The 25,986-nt window shown below is 38.0% G+C and overlaps 2 protein-coding genes across 4 annotated transcripts; one reads left to right on the top strand and one right to left on the bottom strand.

Moving 5' to 3' along the window:
* The first annotated feature begins 298 nt into the window (after positions 1-298).
* Positions 299-25,986, top strand: MS3_00006787 (uncharacterized protein). Of its 2 annotated transcripts, XM_051215017.1 has the most exons (8): positions 299-552; positions 591-714; positions 5,533-6,481; positions 6,537-6,639; positions 6,686-6,856; positions 11,123-11,277; positions 14,061-14,241; positions 20,844-25,986. In XM_051215017.1, exons 3-8 carry the CDS (start codon positions 5,628-5,630, stop codon positions 20,973-20,975), a joined length of 1,596 nt encoding a protein of 531 aa, XP_051068200.1. In that variant the 5' UTR covers positions 299-552; positions 591-714; positions 5,533-5,627; the 3' UTR covers positions 20,976-25,986. The 2 variants fall into 2 exon arrangements, with proteins under 2 accessions (XP_051068200.1, XP_051068201.1); XM_051215018.1 differs by adding an exon at positions 762-823 and having other exon boundaries at positions 5,533-6,639; positions 6,686-9,670; positions 14,061-25,986.
* Positions 22,367-25,694, bottom strand: ALG6_1 (Glucosyltransferase-like protein). Of its 2 annotated transcripts, none has more exons than XM_051215020.1 (2): positions 25,567-25,694; positions 22,367-23,956 (listed from the first exon to the last, which is right to left on the bottom strand). In XM_051215020.1, the coding sequence occupies exon 2, from the start codon at positions 23,934-23,936 to the stop codon at positions 22,413-22,415; it is 1,524 nt and encodes a 507-aa protein (XP_051068203.1). In that variant the 5' UTR covers positions 23,937-23,956; positions 25,567-25,694; the 3' UTR covers positions 22,367-22,412. The 2 variants fall into 2 exon arrangements, with proteins under 2 accessions (XP_051068203.1, XP_051068202.1); XM_051215019.1 differs by having other exon boundaries at positions 22,367-23,259.

Here is a 25,986-nt window from a genome sequence, read left to right as displayed (position 1 = left end):
AAGCCAGTTCTGAGTACGCCACAGCCGGATTCATTCTTCAGACAATCACCTCAGTTACAGGAAAATTTGTTGATCATTAATCTCAATCACTCAACATGACCACAGTATAACAGGTGCTACAATACAGACATCCCTCGTTTCGGATTATTACTCGATAGCTAACATGTTATATTTTTATCCTCCATCTAGGACTAATTAATATGACAGGGCTTGAGACTCAGTGCTAAATAAACTTGGGTTTATCGAATTGACTGATTAATAATTGGGACACCGTATGAATAAAAATAATGGGTTAGCGCCGAGGATGAGTTTTTACAGAATAAAACCTGGTCTTCAAAGTCAGACTTTCAGTAACGATAAAATTAAATTGATAGACCTGTTATCATAATTGAAGATAATTATGGAAGCTGGAAGGTCAAACGACCCAGAACACATTTTGTTTGAATGTGATTTGAGATATTTGATAAGGCAAGTCAAGGTAGAGCGATACCGTGTGTTTGGAGTCCTCATTTTATCCCCATACTTGATCCTAACTGTTTTAAACTCGCTTTTGTAAGTTTATAAGTTTAAATGATAAATTCAATCAGTAGATGTGACTGCATACCTGTACTTATTCTGCCAGCAGCTCCACGCGAAACGTTTGTTCCTGACAAGGCTAAATCTAAAATTCGGATGAACAGGATGCACACCTGAAATCAAATACATAAATAATATGTAGGTATTCAACGCATAAAATCACCTCAGATTTCTCGTTCATACAGCACTACGTTATTTTCATGATCGGTGCAGCCGAACTTTTAATACAGCTAGCGGTACACATCAAGTATTTCAAGCATAGTATTTTTTTGTTTCATAACTAGTGAAAGGAATTTCCAATATAAAATTATCACTCCCAGAAATTTCATGTCAGAACACTTGGAATGTTTATTTTTCCAAAGTGAATCATGTCTCAGACTAGATTTTCTTCCCGATATATCGTAATGTTCTGATACTATTCCTTCGTAGTGCAATTGTATGCGGCATAACTAAGTTTTCTGTAGGTAGTTTTCCCCTAAGTCCCACGGTACGGTCGAAAGTGGGGAAAGTCAGCTCTCCCTCTCGAAACAATCTCACATGACCACTTGCTTACAGCCAATAACAGGGAAACCCTACTCGCTACCTTCTCGTGCCATTATTATTGTTTCGAAGTTGAGAGAACGAAAAGCGAATGTCCTGCTCCCACCGGGTTGGTGGATACGGACAATCCACCTGGGAGTTAGAAAACCCTGATTCCATACCAATAGTGCATATGGGCTCCAGGATCCTAAGGAAACAAATGCCGTATTAACCTATTGTCGGTCACCGGCTACCATGGGACTGCATCTCCTGACGTTGCTCCACTACCTTGGAAAATAGACCTTTAGGTCAAAGACTCGGGATATGGCCCCCTGAGAAAACTATCTGCTTCGGTTTGGGCACCCGGGCAGTATCCCAGCCCTCACACACAAATCAAATGATTTGTGGCGTATATCTGTTTGGTGTTTCGTTGTACCGATTTTTATGTAGTTAAGTAAATAAATTTTCCATTATATCAAAGATGGGGCCTGTAAACTTACCAGATAACCTCACTCTTTACTGTTAATTTACGAATTAATCTGGAGGTTTTTTTGATGTGCTTGATAACCATTAACGCTCCATATAATCATGGTGAAAAAATTGTAACATTCCATTCGTGATGGGTTGATTGGTATCGCTTTCTTTAGGGACTACACAAAACTAATCACTCAGAAACTCATTTGATATGTTTTCTCACACAAATCTATGTTTTGTACTTGATCTAGCTTCTGACTAACAATTTGTTGCTAAAGCATCAATATTTTTAGTTGATTAGAACTAGTTGTTCCTGTTATGTTTATCTGATTTTTCAAAGTCCAAATGATTTTGATTGAGCCTATTAGATTGTTCTCTAGTTTCTAAATAACAATTCTGATTACTTGTATGGCGTCATCCTGTTATACATTTGATACCGTTTTCTGTTATACTTGATTGATCTCTAAAATCATAGGAATACATACCACTGGTAGAAAATGAATGCGTTTTGTGTGGCAACAGAGCTGCTGTTGAATAAAATTGGAAATTCGGGGTATATTTTTTTAACATCAAGAGTAAGCCAGCAACTCGCGGTAACGTTGTGTTCGTCTTTACTTCTCATTCATCCAATGTCACTTAATAAAGGCTAAAAACGTATTTACTTCTTACAATTAACTGTCTATAATCACGTTTTCTCGACTAGATGAGTGATTGTTTGCATATTGCTACTGGAGAAACCCGTTGACATTGGTGGATGTCGCGTACTCCACTCTGCTTTCAGTGTAAGATTAATAGTTGGTAACTACAAACTACCTGCATATGAGTATTTAAAATTACATTCGCCAATACTACGCTTGTAGTGTTTTGTTAAACATGTATAAATCAACATGTGTATTAACTAATGTTTTGCAAAATCCTTAGTTCCTAAACCACCATTAAAAAGTGAACTGCCTCGATGTGCGATGTTCAGTGGTATAGGAGTAGGTGTGAAAAAAGCTAGGGGCGGCCAGACCAAAACATGGCACAAGTCCATGAAGTCACTGACAAGTGGTCTGAGTCATGTCGGTAGGTGTATACTATCTGGTTGGGGACCGCGAGATGATAGCAACCGATGGTTAGAGACCCTGAATGACATGGCTCAAAATCGTTTGCAATGGCGCAGGTGCATAGACTCTTTGTGTTCTCTCAAACTTTGATCTCTTTATTCCTCCTTGTCCCATTTTTTTCTCTCCTCTCAAATTTATTTCACTGTATTATACTCTTTATGTAACATCTCCAAACACTAATCTTCCCGATTACTGCTTATACTCTTATTACCTCTACCACTACGGGATTTGAATCGACCACTGCATCTCTGTGCTAATGTGGTGTGGCAACTCGAACTGATGTACGTACGTACGAAGTTCTCCGTTGTTACTGACTGGCTGACTGACATTAAAAAGTGATCTTGACTCATTCACTCTTTTATTCACACTCTGTGTATCCTTATTTTTCTACTTATACAACAGCTCGCCTGTGGTGGAAATTCGGCTCTATCCCCGTTATCTGTCCTGCGACCAACAGGTCCCATCGGCCACCTAAACGACTATCTTCTGTGCCTAGACGCATGACCTAAGCATTCAAGTCTCCGGCTAGCACTACAATATCTGTCGAACGCACTTTCTGGAGAAGAACAGATAACTGGTGGTAGAATTCATCCTTGATTGCATCCGTGCTGCAATCTGTCGGAGCATAGGCGATGACGAGGAGACATCGTTTCTCACGCCGATTTCTTCTCACATTAATGGAACTTTTTAATCTAACAGCAAATAACCGACTGTTAATGGGGATCGAATCGATTAGTGCTGCCTCAGCTCTAGGGCTTAGTGCGACACCAACGCCAACAAGACCAGACGAAGATGCCACAGTGTCCCCGGATAAGCGCACGTAAAACAAGCTTTTTGAAGCGACAGATAGAGAGGGAATTTGTAGTACTTCACCAGAGTCTTGAATACGGGTCTCGGATAGATGTCGATATGAAGACTTTCCAAAGACATAGCCAGCCCTATCTGTTGTCCGATCTACATAAGTGTGGGAACGTTGAAGGCAGCCAGTTTGAATGGTGCATGTGGTTTCAGTAAAACTGTTTGTGTATTCGTATTTGGTGGTAGCATACAATTTTCAACCAGGAAGTGACTCGAGGTCGTTTAGATATAACAGAATTTCTACTATATGCGAGCTGTTGTATAAGTTTAAAAGTAGGGATACGCAAAGTAAGAATGCCAGAGGGTAGATAAGTGACGTAGTACATAAAAATTAAAAATACAAGTGGATGTTATCAAATGGGTATGGGTTGTTTGAATTGCAATAGGAGTGAGAGCAGTTTATTAAATAATCGTTGTCATTTCATTTTAATTGTGTGAGTGCTATAATGGTGCCTGGGTGCCCAGACCGACGCCGGTGGTTTTCTTAGGGAGCCGCACCCCGAGCCTTTGACCCAAAGGTCTGATCCATAAGGTAGTGGAGCATCGTGAGGAGATGCAGTCCCATGATAGCCGGTGACCAACTGTTGGTTCATACGCCATTTGTTCCCACAGGATACTGGAGCACATATGCACCATTGGTTTGGGATCCGGTTGAAGCGCCGGATATTCGCTTTTCGTCCTCTCATTTTTGTAAACAATACCCCCGCCACGAGAAGGCAGTGAGTAGGACTTCCCTGGCAGAGGCTGTATACGCGTGACCGTGTGAGAGTATTTCGAGAGGGAGGGCGAGCTCACCCCACTCTCGGCCATACCAGGGCAGGACTGTTCTTTGGGATTTTCTATTGACGAAGGGTGTGCCTGAGAAGTTTATTAACATCCTAAAGGCCTTATATACAAACACCTCAGGCAGCGTGAGGGCATACAACCACCTCTCTCCATTGTTCCATTCCAGCAGTGGGGTTAGACAGTGTTGCCCAATCTCGCCATTTCTCTTCAACTCTGCCATCGATGACATTCTGGAAACAGCTCTGGTGGACGTAAGTAATGACGATGTAGATCTGCTGCCTGGAGAAAGACTTCTCGACCTTGAGTATGCGGATGATATTGTCTTACTGTGCGATAATGCCCAAGGCATGCAATCCGCACTTAATCAGTTGGCAATCAGTGTACCTACCCTCCGGATAGAAACAACGTATATGTTATCTAAAATTTTCTGCATCTGTTATGTTTCCCATTAGTATCAACTCACAGCTGGTTATTTTAAAAATGTGAATAATACATTGTTGTTAAATAACCTGGTATTTTAATACTGTGTGTTTTATTTCAGACCCAGGAGCAATATCTTCAACTGATAGCATTTTCAGTTCCATCATAACTGTATACAATTCAATTTTTGTTTTTAGTGAATAGATTTTAAAGTTTTCAAATCAATTTCGTAGATTACCATCCTTAAAATCTATCAGAATCATTAACATTGAGTGTTAAGTATAATTCGGACCAGATGAACCCCTCACATGTTTCATTCGTTCCCATAGGGTTGAGAGACATTCTATAGCCATTACTCTCATATCTAATATAGTATACTAAGTTCATTCGTTCTTTATTTGTTTTGGAAGGGGATTTCGTTCAAAAAAGCCGCGTTAAGATCAAATTGATAGTTGTTTGTAAAATGTACTCTAATGTAACAGAGTAACTAAACATGTTTAAGTTCCTAACTTTAAATCATTCAGTTTGTGACAGCTGGTGATACTATCCGTCTGTCAAAATTGAAATAGATAAGATGGAATATGAAACAACCAATCGGTAGCTGAAAGTTGACAAATTTAACCACTAATTTAATAATTGTATTTTTACTGTGAATGAGTGAGTTTGAAATTTTTGGACTGCTTTTTTATGTATTACCATCGCTTGTTACCAGTATCGAAAAGCTATAAATGTACAATTATGATAATATAAATATACATATTACTTACTTTCTTTGTTTTTCATACACTCCTAGTTACGCCAAACAATAAGCTTTACGGTGGAATTTGAAAAATTATGGTGTTCCACTTTACCACAGAGCTGATGAATTTCTTTATAGCTTGAAAAAATATGTCAGCTTATCGAATGTATCGTTTACTTTATCAAAAGTTTCATTTCTACAACTATTGTATATATAACATTCAGGGAAGATTTTTCAGTAAATCAAATTATAAAATTACTACATTATTTGAAAATGCAACAAAGCAGGATATTTCGAGATCATACATTAACTCTGTTTTATCACCATTAGGTGATTTTACTGTTTCAGTTAGTGATTGTAGAGATATGAACAACAACTTACCTTCAACTCACTTATCATTTTGGCCTTGTCTTCTGAACTACGCTAGTTATCATGATTGTCCTGAATTAAGAAGATCATTAACCAACTACATTTTGAGTGATATAAATGAACATAGCAATGCTACATTAATGTGTACATTAAAATTGTTAGGCATTCAAGAACGTTATACTGAATTCAAAAGTTTGTACGACTATTTTTTGCTTCGATTAAATGCCGTAGAAAAAAAAGTTTTTCAAAATGATATAGCGAAATCGGTCGCACGGACACCGTTTTGGAGAGACACACCTGAATTATTATTCTCTTCAGAAACGAAAAAATGTGATAATTCAGCAATTTATGAACAAATGTGTTCTTCCGCCTTAAAATTTGATACTATCTCTTCTTTTTTTGAATGTATGCACAAACTAAGTGGTTCACCACGAGAAAATGTTTTCTATGAATTTTTTAATAAGTTAAATGGGCTAGAAGAAGAAGAATCTGTTCGTTTAGTTAGTCAGTTATTTCAAATAATGCAAACACATCGATGGATAATTACTTATGAGATTGCTGAATGTATTCAACGTTGGTTTGCAAATTTGAAGCATGAACGTTGGTCAGGAGTTTTATCTGCATTTGTTAATAGGTTAGTTGTTACTAAATTATTATGAATCCGCTGTCAAACCGTAAAATTTCTATAGAGGCTATTTATGTTCAGTATGTAGAAAAAGTCTACCACCACCAGACATGTCACAGTTTCATTTTCCCCAAATGGCTGATGCATTTTATGAAACAGTGATAAAGGTAATGTGCACATTTTTAGAATTTGATCTTGTTTTACTAATTCCAGGGGACAGATATTGAAAGTTTATATCTAACAGCAACATCGAATGAAGTTATGACTCTAAAACGATTTGTTGATTCTCAAAGTGAACCCTTAGATTGTATTATCGATTTTATGAATCTTATGAATATGCGCAAATTTCTCTCTTCCGATTCGTCAGGATTGCAGGTTGCTGAGGTAACTTTAATTTGCCCAACAAGTAACTCAGCAATTTTAACTATTTTCATTGTTTACTGAAGTTCTCAGTACAAATTATCATGTACAGGTTTATGTACTCAGTGTTTAGCTACACTATATCGTGTAGAAGTTAATAATATAATCCTTATTCTGAAACCGAAGCGAGTGGATCAGAGTTCGAATACACCACATGCAGGTTGAACAGAAATTACTTTACCTACTAAGCTACCACTCAAATATTAGTAGTTTAGTATTTGACTTTAAACCACTAAAGTGTGACTGTGAAAAAGTTATTGATGTTTGCATTTAAATATATGTTTTATATTTAGTTCAGTAACCTGAACTACTAAGTTATCATCCGTGCTTACATAAACTAGTAATTTAACCTTTACAGCCAATATTCCTGCTAGTAAAAAGGGTTATATTTTCAAGATAATTGGTATTAATTTTTGATGTTGACTTTGTCTGTTTCTGTATCCGACAAATAACATACATACACAAGTAATAAGCTCCCAAGTATTCAAACCACGCTATTGCAGCAGTTCATTTAGTTTCTATTTATTAGTATGAATCTTATAACTAACTAGATATCTTGATTAATCTCAGTTAGACAGTCAGTCAATGGTTGAAGAAAATGACTCAGCTCATTAAGTGTCGGCGTTACAAACTACTGTTCATGTTCCACCTAAATCTTTAATATCATTTTAAGCACTGTCATTTGAAGTCCTTGAATATAGTTGGATAGTGAGTATTAGCGGAGTCCAGGACGCGTGTTTCGCCATATTCAGGAGTCGTTATTTAGATGTACGTGTATTCTAATATAGGCGTTCGAACCGTGACTCAAACCCAGCATCTCGCTGAAAAAAAACATGAATTATTTGCAATATTGAAGCAATCCGTTCAAGGTGGAAATATGTTAAAGTAGACTGAACACTCAAACTTTCAACAACAGGAAGATTCGAACACTTACAAAAGACCATTAAAAGTCCTAAAATTGTTGTCTTCAAGCTTTCTATTACTTGTGTACATCGTTTTTACTTTTGTTTTCTGTTCTGATTTTTAATATAATGTATGACTACTCGGATATTCACCTACATTAAGGTATTACGCAGCCTCTCTCTCTGACTTCTGCAAGTAACAGACATCCATATTTTTATACTAAGTACAAATAAACTATTAATTACTGCTGATCTATTTCAATGACTTATAAGAATCATCATGCTTCAAATATTTATAATTTAGTTAGTTCCCTTTTAAATTGTGTAATGATTTTGACAATTCACAAGTCATTTCCACAGAAAAGCCAAGTTAGTTTATTTCAGCATGGTATTTAACTTAATCATCAATATCCTGGTTAATATGTAAGACGGACTAACAAACCGGTTTTGTTCTTGATCGGTTATAGTTATCAGAAAGCAGTCACTATATGTAGTTGTTCGGGATACTATATTCCCCAAAACGGCGTAAAGCATTGAAGCTAACAGCTAGTTCGTGAACGAAATTAAATCCAGTCGTTAGAACGGAATATCATTATGACAGAAAAGCAGTAACTGTGTATCCAAAGCTAATTGATTATTCATATTACATTGTCATATGTAATACCTAAGCTAGTCTGTCTAGTGCTTTTACATTTCATTCGTCTATCCGGCTGTTCCGGATTTTACATCCCCCAAGACAACGTACAGTGAAAGAAATCAATCTTAATTATTCACATTGATTTGAGATGATTTTCTCTCAGTTAACTCCAACAAACTGCCGTAACTTCTATTCATTAAATTTCAGTATCTGCCAGTTGTATCAGTTATTTGATTCTCAATAGACTTTCGTTGTAATGATTACTTCACTATGATTTTGTATTCGGTGACAATTACTTAGGTAACAAAACTCTGTAACTAATAGTCACTGAGTCGATATATAACTGAATTGGCTTGGACGTAAATCCAATCTCATCAAATAAACGTTCTTAATAAGATGTGATTTATGGAGTAGTTGAAGACGGGGGGCAGGTCTGAAGCGAGTAAGAGTGTTTTGTATGGTATCACAGTTATCACTATTTATTCTACATCAATAACAATAGGGTAACCTAGTTTAATGGCCACCTCCGCACTACTCAAGCTTTTTTATCTCATCATGAAGATACTGTCATCAGACTGAGTTGACTGGTTAGTAAAATGAAACATTTATTTATCTCACGAGTGTCTCAGGCTTCTTGTCACAATTTTTGCTCACTTTTTTATGAAATTGTTCTTTTCATAATCTGATGCTTGACAATTGATGTTATTTATCTTTCTTTGATTTTGTTGCTCTTGTATCGTCAATCTGTATAGTAGATTTACGAATACGTCCTTTTTGGTAAATATCTCATTTTATTATTAAGTTCAAGTGGTTCTATTACAGTATTTGGATTTGAAAGCACTAGGTTTTTCGGAGTTTCCTCAATAAATCTCTTGATTAAGGTTTTAATGTATATTGAAATCAACGATATTATCATGGCTTTTTAAATACTCATAATATTCACGAATCCTTGGAGCCGTCAGTAGTACAATAACCAACGTATTTGTAATCACAGTTTTTGAACCTTAAGTTTGGGTCTTTATTTTTCGCTGCAGATATTTCTCAGTGACTTTTAAATCATCCAAAACTATTGCGTTGTGAATTTGTCTAACAAACCAGTGCAAGATTGTGGTAACTATCTAGGGAACAGAAAGTGGAATACTTCGTTCCTCATTACCATTATATTCCACGTAATATAACAAATTAGCACTTGGAAAAAGTTATGCTCTTCCAAGCGGCTGCACATCTCAACACAAAAATGTACGGGAAATAATTGAGTAGATGTATTATGTAAATGTTTACATCCAATATATATATATATATATATATATATATATATATATATATATATATATATATAACGCAAAACTGATACCCCTCGTGGAGGAGCATAGGCCGCTCACCAAACTGCTCCTGATAATCATTCTGTTGAAGATACATAAATTTGCACACCTCTCGTCAATCTCGGCCCTTGCTCCTAGTCCACATGATTTCATGATGTCCGGCGCTTTAACCGGATCCCAAACCAACGGTGCACATGGGCTCCAATATCCTGAGGTAACAAATGGCGTATGAACCAATTATTGGTCACCGGCTACCATGGGACTGCATCTCCTTACAATGCTCCACTTCCTTGTTGATCGGACCTTCAGATCGAAGGCTCGGGGTGTGGCCCCCTAAGAAGACCACCTGCTTTGGTTTGGGCACCCGGGCAGTATCACAGCCCTCACACATATCAAATAAGACTTGTGTGGCGCATATGTATTCAATGCATCCTTGTACCAATATCTATGTGTCAAAATAAACAAATAAATAATGATGTCTTCTTACCCAGTGTTATCCATTTCGACTTTGACGTTCAGTTCTCCCATCAAAATAGTCATGTACTTTCCCGGTCACTTCTCTACGACTGACTACAACCTTTCATTAAACTGATCTTCATTGCCTTCGCTTTCTTTGCTGGGCGCATAGGACTGAATGACATTCATTGTGATTCTCTCCTTTGTTTTGAGGAATGCTCTAATTATTCTGGATCCACGGAATTCCGAACTTATGTATTCTTCTTGCTTCTGTTGATAGCGTCAGTGCAGCTTCTTGTATGCGCGAAGCATTTTCTTCTTGATGACTGAAGCACGACTTTATCTCTCCCGAATATAACTGTGTCTGTCTAGATTGGGTACAATAAGTTTCACTTCTTCTGACCACCACGTTGTATCCCTTCATTTCTGCGGCTATTTGACTGGACCTACCACATTATGCGAGCATTCTGTGTATCTATATTAATTGTTGCTCTGGTTGTCAGAAGAGGCATCATACTCATGATTTCCGAAGAATCTTGGCTTTCACTATGAAGCGTCATACTTCTAAACCAAGATCCTTCAACACACATTGAAGAGTTTAAATTCTTTTCTATGGTTAGCATTTTTTAAAATAGCAATGTTGTTTTCTAAAGGATAGAGTTTCTGACCCCATTGCTCAACCCATTCCGTTTATCCAAGCCTGGGACCAGCAGTAGCCCTAGGAGGTCTACAGATGGAGATATGTAATCTGCCTGCCTCCAGCCGTTTAACAAGTAATAAATATCTTACAAATCTTCTTTCTCAGTTTATAAATTACAGCTTAAAACACAAGAAAGCTTAAGTTCTGCATTTTATTCGAAGATCTATACACTTCTGATTAGTGACTTTTTTTATCTAAACCGTTTTTGTTTAGGTTTTGAGACAGATCAACAAAGATTTCAATCTTCGGCGTTTTTGTTTTGTCAGTAAAGGGAATACAATCATACGTAAATCAGAGTTTTGGAATCCCATTAAAATGTTAGGAAATCAGTTGGGTATCTCTGTTCAAAAATTCTGTACAAATTCTTCGTAAGTCTACAAATATATATATATATATATATATATATATATATATATATATATATATATATAGGATAAGTTTGTCTTACATTGTTCTTACTCGCTTCCTTTCCACTTTTGTATATTGTTTTGTACTACTTACTTACACTCAGTAAGCAGTTTATTCCCAGCAATTATTACACTTATGTTGTAGTGTAATATTCTGAAATGTTCACACATACCTATAACGTCAGTCAGTAACAACGTAGAACTTCGTACGTACGTACATCAGTTCGAGTTGCCACACCACATTAGCACAGAGATGCAGTGGTCGATTCAAATCCCGTAGTGGTAGAGGTAATAAGAGTATAAGCAGTAATCGGGAAGATTAGTGTTTGGAGATGTTACATAAAGAGTATAATACAGTGAAATAAATTTGAGAGGAGAGAAAAAAATGGGACAAGGAGGAATAAAGAGATCAAAGTTTGAGAGAACACAAAGAGTCTATGCACCTGCGCCATTGCAAACGATTTTGAGCCATGTCATTCAGGGTCTCTAACCATCGGTTGCTATCATCTCGCGGTCCCCAACCAGATAGTCTACACCTACCGACATGACTCAGACCACTTGTCAGTGACTTCATGGACTTGTGCCATGTTTTGGTCTGGCCGCCCCTAGCTTTCTTCACACCTACTCCTATACCACTGAACATAGCACGTCGAGGCAGTCGGTCGTTGGGCATACGTAACACATGTCCCAGCCATCTCAACTGATGAAGTTTCACTACTTCATCAATTGATTTGCCATCCTTACCTAGTACCGGTTTCCTAACAACTGCATTACTTATTCGATGGTTCCAGGATATACGAGCAATATTTCGAAGGCACCTATGTTCTCATGTCCACCGTGGTATCGAAGAAGATAGCATAAATTCCTCCTATCCACACTGTCGAACGCTTTCTCATCGTCAAGGAAGTTGATGTAAAGTGACGAGTTCCATTCATTTGATTGTTCAACGATGATCCGTAGTATTGCGATTTAGTCTGTGCACGACTGATTTTTACGGAATTCAATGTTCTGATCTCGAAGTTGGGCGTCTACTGAGTATTTCATCCAGTTCGTCAACATTCTGTTGAAAACCTTTCCTGGTACCGATAGTAGTGTGATTTCTCTGTAGTTTTGACATTTGCTCAGATCTCCTTTGTTTGGTATCTTGATGAGGTATTCTTCTTCCCAGTCTTTCGGTACTTGCTTTCCCTCTCAAATGTTCCTGAATAGAACATTGAGTGTCTTTTCAGTGGTTTCTGTGTTTGACTTCAGTGCTTCAGCTAGTATGTTGTCTGGTCCTGCAGCTTTCCCACTCTTGGTTTGTCTGGTAACCATGCTGAATTCCTCGATGGTTGGTGTAGTGATATCTATAGGAAAGCCAGTGTGGGTTACTTCGATGTCTGGTGGGTACAGTGGCCTGGCGTACTCAAGATTTCTTCAAAGTGTTCTACCCACATGTTCCACTGTTTTTGAATCTGAGTGATTAGCTTACCTTCTTTGTTGTTGACTGGTTGCTGTGGTTTACAATATTTCCCTGCTAGTTTCTTCTTGGTACCATGTAGTTGTCTCATATTTCCTTCCTTTGCAGCTGTTTCCGCTGTCGTAGCATGGTCTTCCACATATTACTGCTTGTCAGCTCGTCTTCACTAATTGGCTTATGTCTATTCAGTGTATGCCTTTGCTTTCTCTGTTCTTGTCCGGCTGTTGTTAATCGCTCTCTTTTTATTCTTCCTTTCTTAAATCTTGTGCAGGGTCTCGATAGTGATCCATTCCCTATGATGGCGCTTCTTGCGACCCAGTACTTCCCGACATATTGAAGTTAGTTCTTCTTTGATCCCTTTTCAGTTGTCCTCCATAGTAGTTTCCTCTTTTCTGTTTAGATCTTGTAAATCTTGCAACCCGTTGTTGAGAATTATTTCGAATTCATTGAGTTTGTTGTTGTCTCAAAGGTAGACTATATTAAACCTTTGTAATGCTATTTACTCAGTTGTCCATTGTTATTTAGCTTCAGTCACATCTTGGCAACTACCAAGTGATGATCTGAAGCTATGTCAACTCCTCTTTTGGTTCTCACGTATTCCATTGACCTTCAGAAATTTTTAGTAATGCAAGTGTTGTAACGGGTGTGAGACTGCAGGTTTTTGATAACGCAGCGTTTTATTTATCGATCGGTTAGTGACACGGAGAACACGTACGGACGAGCTAGTGCCCTGATTGGTTCCACTTCCCTGTCTGTCCTAGCCAGTTGAGTCAAGAACACAAGTCACAGCCCCTGAGTTATGAATCGTTGTATTTCAGACATACTCTATTTATATACCAAACAAACAAACCACATCGTACCATAAAATAGGAAACAACATTTACAAAATATTTAACAAGTGAAATAAACGCCGACCAAGATGAAATGTACATTTAAGGTCCAAGGCCACCATAGAATTAACACGATAATTATTGGTATATTTTTCCGACTATCCTAACAGCAAGTATGATCTATCTTGTTCTCTGTAGTGTGGTTCAGATCCCGAAACTGCTTATTACCTATCCTTTATGGTTAATCTGTACACGACGGCACTTGTAGTTAAAATAAACAGTACTTCTGAATGCCAACTCATTGAAACTATTTGAATATATACTATTCATCAAAAAACAACTGTAGGACTAAGGCTGAAGAAATAAGTTTGACCGTTGTACATTTACACTCGGATATCTCTACACGTCTTTGTATTTGTTTTATCTTGTCTAGACTAAGTTTTCTCCTTATTTAGATCAGAAGACGATGTATTCCTCCTCTATATGGCGATGAAGTCTGGGCCACAGTGTTATATAGTATCTAATGATGAATTCAAACAATATCGTTTTTCATCAGGTCCAGAACTTGGAGAACAAATTTCTCGGTGGCAGTCTCTCAGACAACTTGTACTACAACCTCGTGGTCGGATATACCAAGTAAGACTAGTTTTGAATGCAAGTTCGTCTTAAGATTCTGCACAGCTTTTACTATTGCTAACTAATAATTTCAAAACCATTATTACTGCAACTGCATACCAATCTAATTACTTCGTGTTCCTAGGAATTCTTTTATTAGGAAGTACAATAATAATACATGTATAACAACTGATTTAGTATTTCATTGTAGCTCGATCATATTGAAGTTGATTTGTATAATATGGAGTCGTTTTCTCAAGGATATTTTTACCAACTCACTATTTCGGTTGCTGATTTATGTACTCTGCTTTCAGGAGCTAATTTCTTGGTGCTAACGTGTAACCTTAATTTTACTGACTTAATCAAACTGTAATAGTCTGAGGAGCTATGTTGCTTTGAAAATTTGTTCTTTTAGGTCGTATCATGCTAAGCGGATCTTTTGGGGGCTGGGACGGTGATGATTAAATCAACAAATTCATTTTCCAAAAGCGAACCCGTACTGCTAGCTGCACTGAGGTGTGACGGCTGTAAGGTATTTCCCTCCGGCAACGAGCATTTTCCCTGATTCTACCTTCTCAAAATGAAGGGAGGATTTAGAAAAGATCGACCCTTAATATGTCCAACCTTGCCTTTCCCCATAGAATCGGACCTCCTAATAAGTTATATGCTTCCTCAGTGTGGGCATCAGAGATATGATCACTCTTCTCATACTTCTAATAACATGACTGGACAAACCGTATCTTCATCACCAAATATTACTTCTAGTCTGATATATTGGATGGTTTAAAATATTCCTCTCTCTCTGCAGTATTGTAGTGAACAGAACAGGGGTGGGGACAATCGGATTGTATTTAGCCCAAAATTACAGTTACTCGGTAAGATAGAAAAACCATATAGTAAATCGTTAATTTGCAAAATATCAATCCATCATATCAAACCGGACTGTTCCTGTTGTAATCATCAATCCATTGTCTCACATTTCATTGTTCATGCGTTTTCTTACAAATTGCATTGTGTTCCCGCTCTTCGTTTCTTGATCTTCCCCATCATCTGCTGCCAGACGTTACTTTTTTAACTCGCGCCGAATACTACTTACATCAATATAAGTAGCACGCACCACAGTATTATATGGTAGTACAATAATATGTTAAAACTGGTCTGGATGACCGAGGTTATAATACCGCCAGATTGAATACTTGAGCGATCCACTATACACAGAATAGATCACATGATATCAGATGCACGATTGACGACCAAGGATAGAGAATCAAAGTAACACTAAATAATACTTTATTTCACACAATTACAAGCATTCACTTTTAGTGAGTCCGGAGTAGAAATCAACAATTACACATTTCACAGATTAAAATCATGAGTCAATTGAAGCTAGACCACCATGGAAAACCTGGAAGCACTAGACGGCCGTTTCGTCGTAGTATGGGACTCCTCAGCAGTGCTCATCCACGATCCCGCACCCCGGTGGTGTTCAACCAGGTCTGTTGTGAGATATCAGCTCACTCAAGACAATGGTGTACGGTGGCGCAACTTCGTGGATTGGTTGAAGTTAGACATTAACACCATTGGATACCGGCTCAGTGGCCTAGTTGATTAAGCGCCTGGCGCGAGACTGATGGATCCCGGGCTCGAATCTCGCGAGGTGCGGGATCGTGGATGCGCACTGCTGAGGAGTCTCGTACTAGAACGAAACGGCCGTCCAGTGCTTCCAGGTTTTCCATGGTGGTCTAGCTTCAATTGACTCATGATTTCAATCTATGAAATTTCTAAAATCTCCACAAACCCCTTCTGATAATTACATATTTGATAGCCAGTAAGTTGCGTGCCGCTTTGACCCACACTCAGTGACTAATCAAATTTAATTTCACTATCAAACACCATTCTTCCTCTATTAATCCTGCTCCATCTACTTTTTCAACGTGTTACATCAACTCTAAAGATTCGATTCAACAAAATGCTGTACTAGGTCGTCCGAAACCGTTCTTTAGTGCTTGAACTCTGTGTAAAACCGAACATCACTCGTCACTAAGATGAGAGCCTCGTGCTATTGATGTGTGCTGTGACTCTAAACACTCATATGGTCATTCACTTGACCTCACCAAACCACTATGGATGCTCAGAAAACCGGTGGTCCCTAGTAAGCACAAATTTTACGCATAAAGATACTGTGTAATCTGAGGATCCCAAAAATCAACACAACAGTGAGGACAAATAAGTGAAATTCCCAACAACTATTGTTAGAGAACATCAACAGAAGACTGGCGCTCCTACTGCTGTGCATGCCTGTATCTCAATCATGCCTTAGCGATAGCTTTAGTGGACATAAAGATGTTACAGAAAGACCTAGATATAAGTTCGAAGACCTAAAATGTTAAAGATGCATTTAAGGAAGAATTAGCTGAGTACCTAAAGGATCTTGCAGCAACAAATTATCATTACCAAGCCTTGGAGAGATATGTGACATCTATCAACAGCCTGAATCAAATGGTTAAGAAAGACTAGTGGACTTCGGTGCCATTCGTAAAAACTACCAACTATCCCCATTTTCATACACATAGTTCTTTTTGTTATCTTGAAGAGAGCAAGAACGAAGATTTATGCAGAATAATATGAATTCATTTTGTTTCATTAGGTTCTTATTAGCTGCTTACAACCTATAATATTTTAAAATCAACGTTAATTGATATACTCATAAATACGGAGGTGATTAGAAATAAATATGTGTATCATGATTTAGAGTTAATAAGGTCGTAAAAATCTTGTTTCGGATAAATAAAGGATGGGAGGGAAACTTCCTGATCATTAAAATAATGATTAGAACTCTTGGAGTTAACAAAGACTAGATGTGATGGAGCAACGGAAAACAGATTAATGGTAATAAAGAAAGATATGAATTGAAGGCGATCATTTAAGACTTAAAGAAAAATCACAATGATGCAATCAAACTTCAGAAAAAGGCGAAATGATGTAATAGAAAGGATGTAATGTTACCAGGGCAAATAAAGATTTATTACTGCCTCTTTTTAGATAAATAGATCTGGATTCGGACGTTTGATCGCTATCGCTACGGCAAATTTGAAAAGATTGGTGTTTGTTTGTTAATCACTTTAGAAGATTTCAGTGTATCGACTTCATGTCCTGTGTCAAGTAGATGTTGTGAGTGGCATTACTGAATGTATCGACGAATGACCTGATTCATGTTAACAAGTGTAGACTACCTGTCTGGAGACTGAGTGATATGGATCTTAGTGACGCAGGTGCATTCACTCTATTTTCCCTCCTATATTAAATCCCAGGATACCATCATACAGTCTCCCAGTCTTTTCAAACCATATACCTAAGATCTAACCCTTTTTTCTCATTACTGCCACATTAATTGAATGTTTTCTTACCTCGTGTTAATGTGGCATGGTAGCTTATGCCAACGCATTCCTATGGCAGGCTCAATTTTGTTTATGTACATCTATCACAATTTTTGGTTGCTGTGCATACGTTTCCCATGTTTCAATTATAAAAGGCTTCGTCCTTTAATTTCTCGCCCAAAAGGAGTGGTACAGTTAAACACATTAACTCCACCATAGAATGGATCTCTACTTATTATTTAAACACGTAAATATTAGTACAAAGGCTTACCAAAATTTGTATGCTCCACAGAAAAATGGGAGTGTGAAAAAATGAAGAAACGAGGATTTTATTAAAAAGGAATAAAAGTGATTCGAAATTAGTATATGAGTGTAAGAAAAAATAGTGATGAAACAAGCAGTTCGGTGAGGAAAAATATGACTGTATAAGGACACTTGGATTATAACCAATACGGCTGAACACACGTTGCTCAATTTCGGCACCACTAACATAAGGTTGCCACTGGATGTCAGCAATTTTATTTTTGAAACAATAATTAGCAGACAGAGAGTCACTTAACATGCTCAACTCGGAGAGGCAAGGTCTCACGAGCACAGCAAAACTACTCTCACCGGCGCGTCCTATATCCGAGATTTTACAGCCAGACTAACATCACGAAGGCGTCAGAGATCGCTCACATTAGCACAAGTCACTCTGGCTTTCACCACAAATGAATTGATCTCATCATTCACTCCACCATCAGCTCTTATATAGCTAACCAGATATACGGACTTCTCGATAACTTCTGTCTGCTCACTACCCAGAATAAGTGGAGGTTCAGGGTCCTGTCAGCCATGCACTTAGAAGGTGACAAGCACATGCCATACCTACGGACGCTGGTTTCCAGCTGAATAAGTGCGTATTGCATGGCTTCGCTGTTACCGCACAGTAAGACAATATCATCCGCATACTCAAGGTGGAAAAGTTCCTTCAGGCAAGAGATCTACTTCGTCATTACTTACGTTAATCTGAGGTGTTTCCAGAACGTCATCGATGACAAACTTGAAGAGGAATGGTGAGCTTGGGCAATCCAACCTAACCCCACTGCTTGGATGAAACAATGGAAAGAGGTGGTTGTATGTTCTCACTCTGTCTGAGTTGTTTGTATATAGGGCTTTCAAGATGTAAATGGACTTCCCAGGTACACCCTTCTTCAATGGATACTCCCAGAGTACAGCCCTGTCCAACCAATCGAAGACGATCCTAATGCAAAGAAACAACGATTGTTGGCCTGTGATGAGTATGACGATGTTGTGACATTTGGCGGAGGATGAATATATGGACCGTATTTCCTCGAATAGAATCCACGAAGTTGACGGAAATCGTGTAGAATGATATGCCTCAAGGAGTTGTAAGTAGCTTGTAGAAAACGCAGTGCCTATAAGCGGAACATCTAGCGAACGCGCAAGCCACTTTATTTGCCGTTCCCATGGCATCATGTAAATCCAGCCGGTGCTGGTCTATACTTCTCTGTGAGGTGACAGCCATCCTTGGACCTAGCCCGGTTTCATACATAATTGCAATAAAGGCTGCATTTAACTTGGCTACATCGATCCGTTTAGGAAAATAAATTGTTAGCCATTAAAAATTAATATAAGATTGGCGCAGACGAAGACATGATCAGATCCCAGATAAGTGCTCTAAAAGAAGCGGCGGTCTCCTACACAGCCACGACGGCATTAGCTGACACCGATGGGACCAATCTGAGTCCGAGCTTGAGATTTAGTGAAAGAACGCCATGTACTACATTGGAAATGACTGTCGTGCCACCAGAAAATTCCTGTAGGTCACAAAAACGATTGGTTAGTGCAGTATTCGTGTGAGGTTGTGACTTGAGACCGTTTAAGAAGAAAGACTTTCCACTATAGGTGTGCTACCTAATGAATGTGAACAAAATAAAATAAACAAATAACGTGATCTAAAAAAGGACGAATGGTACCGAATAGTTCTCATGATGATGGTTGGAGTGAGCATAATTTTCCCCAGTTGTCGGCACCATTTGAGTTGTGTGAACTAGAATTCTGCCCAGGTGCCCAAACGGTAGTAGGTGGTTTCCTTAGGGGGTCGCTGTCCGGCCCTTTGACCTGGAGGTCCGATACACAAGGAGATACAGCCTCATGGTAACCAGTGACCAAGGTTAGGTTCATACACCATTTGTTTACTTAGTATCCCTAGCCCATATGACCACTGTTTTGAAATCAGAGTTTTCCAATTCCCCTAGGTGATTTCCCCGTACCACCAACCCGGCGAAGACTACAGACATTCCCTTTTAGTCTACCAAAACGGATGTTTCATATGCAATAACCGGTGCGAGAGGGTAGTAATTAGTGTTATGTCCCATAGCCTGTCAAATATCACGTGACGAAATCACTAGTCAGAATACCGACTATATGACTCTGTCCCTATGTTAAACCAATGATATGTTAACCAACTCTGTATAGTATCTACTTGCCTAGTCCAAAATGTAAAATCCAGCCTCTGATATATCAAGCATGTTTCAGACACATGCGGTTTATATACAAGCAGACCAAACCGTAAAGCATAAAATGTAAGCTGAAGGTCTACCAGCGGATATGGACAGTCTCACCCCAAATGCCCTGGTACGGCCAATATTGGGGAGTCCGCTCTCCCTGTCCAGGTGCTCTCACATGGCCGTGCATACACAGCCACTGCTAGGGAAGTCTTGCTCACTGTCTTATCACGAGGAGGGGCGTTTACAAAATTGAGAAGACAGAAACCCAACGTCCGGCGTTTTGACCTGGCTGATCGATATGGAAAATCCATCTGGAAGAAAACGTGCTTCCAAAACAGTGGTGCACATGACCTCCAGGATCTTGAAGGGAGAAATGGCGTGCGAACCTAATATTGGTCACTAACTACCATGGGACTGTGTCTCCTTACGTTGCTTCACTGCCTAGTGGATTAGACATCTGGGTCAAGGGGTCGGGCTGAAACCCCCTAAAATAACATTTCGGTTTTAGCTTCTGGGCACTATTCCAACCTTCACAAAAATCGAATGACGGAGTGTGGAACTTACATATTTAGTGCCTCTTTGTACCAGTTGTTTAAATAAATAAATGGACAACCGGTGGTCTTGCAGTTTTAGTTGACACCATAAATTCCAGTTCGTTTTCATCATTACCTGGATAAAATTTTTAAATATATTTATTCATTTTGTTTACATGAATTTACATGTTATCTTTCAGAAACCCTCAAAGTGTGACTTGTGTGTACATGGTAACCTAGAAACCGGTTGGCACATCCCTTATTATAAAGGGCACCACCAGAAATTCCACACTGCAGTCGATTCGTGGCTTTGTTTACATCGTTTGAAATAAATTTTTGCGGCAAGACATTCGTTTTCATAGTTCATACCCTGAAACAATTTTTAAGTGTAAATACATAACAAAAAATATTTTGAGTTCAAGTTTACATCATAATTTTCCTTTTAGTAGTTGTTCCAGTACGGTACTTCCCAGAATACACCTATTTTTTAAGTAATGGCTTGTCCTAGTATCACATAACGAAGCTTGGACAAATAAATACTAGATGTGTGGTTGAATGTTGTAGTAGTGGTGATGGTATATCGACTATGCGTAGTTGGTGTATGATCATCTTTGCTGCATAACTATTACGGGACAAAATGGCTAATGCATCATTCGATATCCTTACAAAATGAACTGCGGTAAATTAACGTGTTTAAACGATATTTTGCAGGTAACTACATGTTGCTAGATTTTAGTCAGTAATACTGCTCTAGATATCCCGCTTAATTCCTACCTATTTTGTAAGACATGTGAGTTGTGTTTTGCTAATAGCTTATATTACCACTAATAATGTTACTACCTTCGCTGCTTTGGGATTTGCCCTGACAGTCTGATCTTGTGCAAATGGAGTATGGCTTATTAAACCGATGTACACACGTATCAAGTTTTACTGACTACAAATTTGGTTAATACTGTCGCAATTTTCGGCTCAATTCGTCGGCAACTAAGATCTAATAGCTGCGTTTGCCACTGGAACGCAGGCCAAGGGATTACATCAACCAACTTAAGTTTATTTACCCAAAAATTTAGGAAGTTACAGGATGTGACGAATCGGCACATGCATTTACTATGTTATGTATCTACCTTCAACCTTTAAATTGTCATAGATACAAAATCCTGTTCTAGATGCTTGCTTCTGGACTGATTTGAATCAGTGGCTAGTCTAGTGTTACAGTGTATTGCCTGTTTCACTTGTTCCAGAATTTCCACCAGTAGTATTGTTTCGGACAGTGATGAAACCCAAGCACTCGTAAAATTTGTTTCCCTGACTATACAAGTTATCTGTCAACCAGCAGTTCGTTTGAGATATGATCTTTAAAAGTGGATACATGAAATTGCTGTTATTACATATTCCTCGAAGCACTGCTTGCATGTGTTCGGATCACCGTATGATCGGTGTTGAGGCAAAGTTTGATGAACTTGATAAAGACGTTAAACTGGTGCGTGACTGAGATAGGCCCAGCTACACCCTACTCCTACCCTGTCCTTGGATGTTTAAAGCTATGTTGCATCATGAATATAGTAGTTAATCTATTTGCCTGCAGTAAAAAATCGTAATACTCTCCCATTGAGTCACAAAGCTTATTATAAAGATATATCTATTCCTATTACGAGCATGTTAGTGTATACCGAATAGAATAAATTAGCCAGTAAACTAAACTTTTGAAGTATAGAACGCGAACTTCATGAACATATATTTTTCTTAGAAACATAACTAAACACAAAGTTTTACATAAAAATAACTTCTAACTGCCAATAGAGCATGAATAAGAAAAACAGCGTGAAGGAGTACATAGAAAGTAACAAAGGAAATAAATCGGGATATGCTACAGGAGGTTTATTCAGTAAGTCACCGATAATCAAGATACTATAGCCAATAAGAATAAAAAGAATGATAAATATAGAGATGATATTATTACTGGTAGCACTATTTTGTAATTTCTTTTTCTCAGCAACATGTTTATCACTATTGTTACTTTTAAGTATTATAAAACAGCCTAGAATGGTATGTATACATGTTAAACATAAACTAGCCAATTGTAAACCGTCCTTTTTAAATAATGGCCACATACTAAGAGTAGAGCATAAAGAGAACAAAAATGACGATATGGGATAAAAAGGTAGCAAACACAAAGCAGGGATAGACACTAACAAAATTGATTTTTCATGAACTTGGAAGGAAAATAGGTAGAAATTTAACGCACATAGTGCTAGAGAAATCAGAAATTTTTGGTTTTTAGACTTCTTCAATAAAACTATACAAAATGGAAGGCATGTAGTCAGTACGAGCAGGACACTAACCCACACCAGTTTAGTAGACGATAAGGTTAAGGATGACGTAGGAAGTGAACGCCACTTTACTAGCGGTGATGTAGCACACCAAAAATTAGATACTTTATCTTCGTAAATACCGCGATCAAACGGAAATAAACGTCGGACGACTTGAAATGAAAGATTCAAATCGGTTGTTAGTAAAAACGGTGCAAATATCAAAAATACTGTCAAGAAAACGACACAGCTCAGTCTAGCTAGATGTGTTATTCCACTGCGCACAGATTTTCTGTAAATACAGTTGCTTAATAAAAAGAAAAAAATTGGCAACGCATGATATAGTTCCATTTGTTTATAACCTATGGCTAAACAAAATAATATAGAACCGAGCATATCCCACTCTAGGAGGAGGAAATTAATTCCGCTCAAATATAAACCAAGACTGATACAATTATATTGGAAGTGTCCATGGTCAATCAATATAAGACCAGGATAAGTTAATGTTAGGCATGCTGAATAAAATCCACTAATTTGTGACTTATTATTCATAATGCTAGGCAGAACATAATAAAAATACAGTAATACAGAAGGTATAAAAAACAATAAGTCAGCTACCAGTACAGTATAACGCATAAACAATTTGTGCTCTTTAGATTCGAAACCCCTCGATGTGTACAACTGAACCCAATCACGGTCAATTATATTAGCTAGTTTACCCATCAGCCAACTATGATATGCCGTAACAGGTGGATAATCTAACCCCCAATAATTTAAATCATTATGTGTTGAGTTGATATACCATTCTGCGGATGGTAAATTAACGGTGATTTCCATCCAATGACGTTGAGCTTCATAGTCACCATACATGGGTGGTTTATTTTCGCCGGAATATGGGTGTAAACTGGTAGATGAGCGTAAGGCTATTCCAATGAACATAGGTAGACAAATTTTAACCAAGTTATCGACATTCACATTTACCATGACTGTTACGATCCGTTGTACTATAAAATTGGATAGAGAAAACCAAGTCGATCGGTTAATATCTAATGAGCAGTAAAACGCCGTTACTTAATTACAGATATCTCAAGATAAATGAAATACTACAATAAATACTGGGAACTTTTTGGAAGATATTTTGGATCAGAGTCACTAGTAAACGTTAACTTACCAACAATAAAACAAGTTTTGCGTAGCATAAATGATCACATTAGGCATAAAAGTCAATTTTAGTTGTTTATAGACCATATACCTTAGTTTCATGTATATTATAAAACCACAACAATCCCAAGTCTTCGAACATTTCAGTATCTTACTCGAAATATTCATTTTCAACGACCAACCACTAAAAACCTACTTAAGCACGTGTACGTAATTGCTGTCCTTCAAGAGCAATTTCTTCTAGGTACATTAAAAACGTAAATTTGATAATAGAATAATAGATGAGTAAATTTGAAATACTATCTCACAAGAGCATAGGACATAGTACTAATAGTATAAGTTACATTTTCTAAGTTTATAATTCCTTGTTCGCTTTACATGATGGCTTTTCAGCTTACGGGAACTAGTTGTTACACACCGCATACTAAGATAGGAAAATGTGACGAGTCAGGAACAGTTTATTTACCCTTGCACAAAATGAGTAAATTTTAATATTCAAATAGTTGTTACTACCTTAATATTCGTAGGGAAAACGTGCTTCGTGAAGTTGATGAGTGCTATCCCATTGAAAGTAGTAGCAGAGAGTGGAAACATGGAATGATGAATGTATTTCTAGCAAAATCTAACACACAAGTTATATGACTTGTGATGCCAGATAATTTGTGAGTAAACTGAAGTCGGAAGTTTATCTTCCAGTTTCTGGGTAGTTAAAACAAACTGACTGATAACATTAGGTGGGTTAGGAGTAATTAAACACACATTCATTACTTCATTGTTGTTGGAAATGATCGCAATAGTGAGCACACCAACAGCTCCCACGAACAATTAACAATTTCAGGATACCTACTAGTTGTAAACAGATAATTTTGTACAAAAATTAATTTTTGTGTCCGAGTATGGAAATGAAATCCAGCTAGCGACTAAGTGAGGGGAAACACACATAGAAGGGATATTGGATCGCCACTAGAAGACACGCCACGGGTTGACATATCAACTGGAATACTAACTCTTTTCACTGAGGACAGGATGAAAAAAATCGTTAGTTTGTATGGAGCTGCCGATTCGCAATTCGCCTTTCCAATCGAATCTAAAGAGGCAGATTAGGGAATCAGTGCACAGAGGCTGTTACAACTAAGCAACCATCTCACGACTATGTAGAAAATCTCTCCCTCCGTGGTATGTTTCAGGCTAGAATTTTCGTGATTACGGCGAGACCCTAATCTATATATGGGGTTTTCATCACAAACTGACATCAGCTCCCGAGCTCCCAATTTCGGGGAAAACTTGGCACATTTTGGGGAAATTCCCCAAAATTCCCCTTTAACCTTGGTAAAGGTCATCTGACTTCGAGAGTTTGCCCAAAGTTGGGAGCTCGAGCTATAAGGCCAGAAATTTATTTAACTAAGTGCATGAAAGGCTATCGCGTTGAACCCAGAGATTTATTATCTTATACCTGACTGATTCGTCCACAAATGATAGTCTTGCAGTTTTATTTGTTATAGCCGCTCAATTACCACGTTTTTTACAAAATTCCGTGTGAGCCGACCATACGTCAGCATTAAGCACTGAAGTTGGCGCTGTAACCTTGATATCTCTAAGACGCTTCTGATTGGTTCGTCCATAAAATAGTCTCGCCAGGTGAACATAGAAGACATTTAAATGTTCAATCGAGCAATTGCGTTGTGACTATAGAGTGTGATCAACGTTAAGTGTTAGAGATAGCGGTCACGGTTAGAGTTCGTCTGAATAGTTTAGGTTTAACTAAATAAATTACATGTTTTCTGTGAACGAGGATATACTCAGACTTTGTTTGCTCCTACGTAATTCCAGTGCAACAGCAAGCTTATTTAAAACAGCCCTCTAATGAGTTGTT

This window comes from Schistosoma haematobium, chromosome 2 (assembly GCF_000699445.3).
Source record: "Schistosoma haematobium chromosome 2, whole genome shotgun sequence".
Classification (NCBI taxonomy): Eukaryota; Metazoa; Platyhelminthes; class Trematoda; order Strigeidida; family Schistosomatidae; genus Schistosoma; species Schistosoma haematobium.
Note: the sequence above shows the minus strand (reverse complement) of the source record. Positions and strands in the feature narration are given on the sequence as shown.

What these genes read in the sequence shown, in the direction of transcription:
- MS3_00006787 (XM_051215017.1), top strand. Translation starts at nt 5,628, where the DNA reads ATGTCAGCTTATCGAATGTATCGTTTACTTTATCAAAAGTTTCATTTC. An exon ending in TTTATGAAACAGTGATAAAG is followed by an intron (nt 6,640 to 6,685) that starts GTAATGTGCACA and finishes TACTAATTCCAG; the next exon opens with GGGACAGATATTGAAAGTTT. An exon ending in AAATTCTGTACAAATTCTTC is followed by an intron (nt 11,278 to 14,060) that starts GTAAGTCTACAA and finishes CTCCTTATTTAG; the next exon opens with ATCAGAAGACGATGTATTCC.
- ALG6_1 (XM_051215020.1), bottom strand. Translation starts at nt 23,936, where the DNA reads ATGGTAAATGTGAATGTCGATAACTTGGTTAAAATTTGTCTACCTATG.